This window comes from Priapulus caudatus, unplaced genomic scaffold (assembly GCF_000485595.1).
Source record: "Priapulus caudatus unplaced genomic scaffold, Priapulus_caudatus-5.0.1 Scaffold285, whole genome shotgun sequence".
In the NCBI taxonomy this organism is placed as follows: domain Eukaryota; kingdom Metazoa; phylum Priapulida; class Priapulimorpha; order Priapulimorphida; family Priapulidae; genus Priapulus; species Priapulus caudatus.
The window spans coordinates 296,985-299,200 of record NW_014577346.1 but is presented as its reverse complement, the minus strand read 5'-3'; the positions used below and the strand labels follow the sequence as shown (position 1 = coordinate 299,200).

The following is a 2,216-nucleotide window of genomic DNA, read 5'->3' as shown; positions in this document are numbered from 1 at the left end:
GTGCGTAAAGTGTGTGCCTGTGTGTCTGTGTGTTTTTTGCGTTTGTACATGCGCGCGCGTGTGTTTGTACGCGTACACGTATGTGTCTATGAGGTTAATTCTCATTATAAAAATGAACCATTCAGCGAATTAAATATCTGTTATCAAGATAAAGTTGGGGACCGATCCGGATTTCATTTGATTGTTTTTTAATGCGTCACATTTTCCACATCTCTCTGATATTATTACATACAAATATATTATTTAATTTTTACATTGCTATTAACGTGTTTTATATTACTTTAGTGTTTTAAACGTGTTATACAAACTGACATTATCACTACTACTTCTAAATTAAGTATGATCTTTTAATTTCTCGTAACATACATTCTTATATGTCATTTTAGGCAGCAGTTTAATTCTGTATGTGGTAAACATTTGGGCCTACCGTGGGCCGAAAGTATGCTAAGCATTTTTACCGCCGAGTAATTCAATACGCTGTCACGGCATATACTTCAAGTATGTGAGTTTGAAATTAAACAGAACGTGAGACAGAGGAACAATGTAGAGGTAATATTCTGTACAACACAATCAATTTATTTTTGATTTTCTCACTACAGTGTCAAGTATCAGCAGTATCTATAAATATACTCTATACACATGACGGAATACAAAAAACAAACGATCAATCTCATGATAATCAGACTCTGATCAAGCAGTAAAACAAGTGTGATATTTATAGGTCCTCCGTATTTAGTAAAAATCTCTGTTAGTCCTTTGCTACTTCTTACAACGACAGCACTTCAGATTTAATCCTCATCTTTACTCATGTTGTTGAACTGTGTATGGGTCCACATGCTTCAGTCTTCTTACCATCTGCCATATCCGCCGAGTCCGTGCCCTCCGTAGCCAAGCCCGTATCCTCCGTTTCCAAGTCCGTATCCTCCGTAGCCAAGCCCGTTTCCTCCGTATCCAAGCCCGTTTCCTCCGTATCCAAGTCCGTATCCTCCGTATCCAAGTCCGTGTCCATATCCGCCTCTGTATCCAAGATTGCGACCGCCATATCCGTGGGAGCGGCCGCAGCCGGGTCCGCTGCATACAGGGACGGCTGGGGTGGGTACGTTAATGCTGGGGTAGACAACTGGAGCCACGGCAATGTTAGCCTGGGGGATGTTGGTGTTGATGGCAGGCAGAGCAACCTCCTGGTCCCTGGTGCCAATGATGGGGCGCTCGAAGGTGTAAGCGTACAGAATCTTGGGCTGGTACCAGCTGTATCCGTTCCTGTATGCGTACTGGTATCCACGGGCCTTGGCGGCGGTTTCGGCAGCCTGGGCTTCATCGCGGGCGTAGTCGGCACCGGCGGCGGATCCCTCACGGGCGTAGGAGCTGCTGGCACTCCTCTGACCCTCTCCTGCAACTCGTGCTACAGCCAGTGGTCCCTGCACCACGGTGGTGTGGAACTCTGGAGCGTTAGTGTACTCTCCAGCGCAGGCGAAGCCCACCAGGGCGAGCAAGATGACGAACTTCATTTTTGGCCTGGAAAAAAATTCAAGGCAATTTCTAAAAAACAATTCTTAACATCGCATTCCCTTTCACAACTCAGACAGTATGATAGTACACCACAAGATAAACCATAAAGAAACCTAGCAAATACAGTAAATACATTGAAACTATTGCCAACTTTAAATATCTGCACTCGAACTAACTAACTACATATGATTATTACTACTGCCACGAGGCGTAAATCGAATATTAGCGTAGAGCGAGCGTGTAGAACTTACCTGTAGACTATCACTCGAAGACTTGACTGTTAATCTGCTGATCTGGGACTGATGCCCACAGCCGTCCTGCCCGGTCCGTTATATAGCCCGATGTCGTAGCCTTGAAACACATTCGACAAAGCGAGGCATTTCGGGCAGGTTTTTTTGGTCAGCATCTCCGGGCCTTCGTCCCCCTCCTCCCGTCCTGCCGCGCCAACCACCAAATATGCCTGACACCAAAGTGTCACAGCTTTTCACAGCGATTCACCGCCGTGCGTGTCATCATTTGTCACCCTGGCGACACGTGGAAAGACACGGCGTTATACCCCGGGGAAATAACGGCCCGCGCCACACTTTCGTCTTAACGGACCCACGTCGGCAAGCCGAGTCGGACTCAAGGACAAACGGGTCGTTATGTGACTCGCCGAGCAGCGAAAAGCGGCAATCAACCTTCTAGCCTTCGGGGGGTCCTCACCT

The 2,216-nt window shown here is 46.8% G+C and overlaps 1 protein-coding gene across 1 annotated transcript; it reads right to left on the bottom strand.

Moving 5' to 3' along the window:
• Nucleotides 1-555: 555 nt before the first annotated feature.
• On the bottom strand, nucleotides 556-1,856 carry LOC106808553 (postacrosomal sheath WW domain-binding protein-like). The gene is made up of 2 exons (XM_014811314.1): nucleotides 1,761-1,856; nucleotides 556-1,515 (listed from the first exon to the last, which is right to left on the bottom strand). Exon 2 carries the CDS (start codon nucleotides 1,506-1,508, stop codon nucleotides 849-851), a length of 660 nt encoding a protein of 219 aa, XP_014666800.1. The 5' UTR covers nucleotides 1,509-1,515; nucleotides 1,761-1,856; the 3' UTR covers nucleotides 556-848.
• Nucleotides 1,857-2,216: the final 360 nt, after the last annotated feature.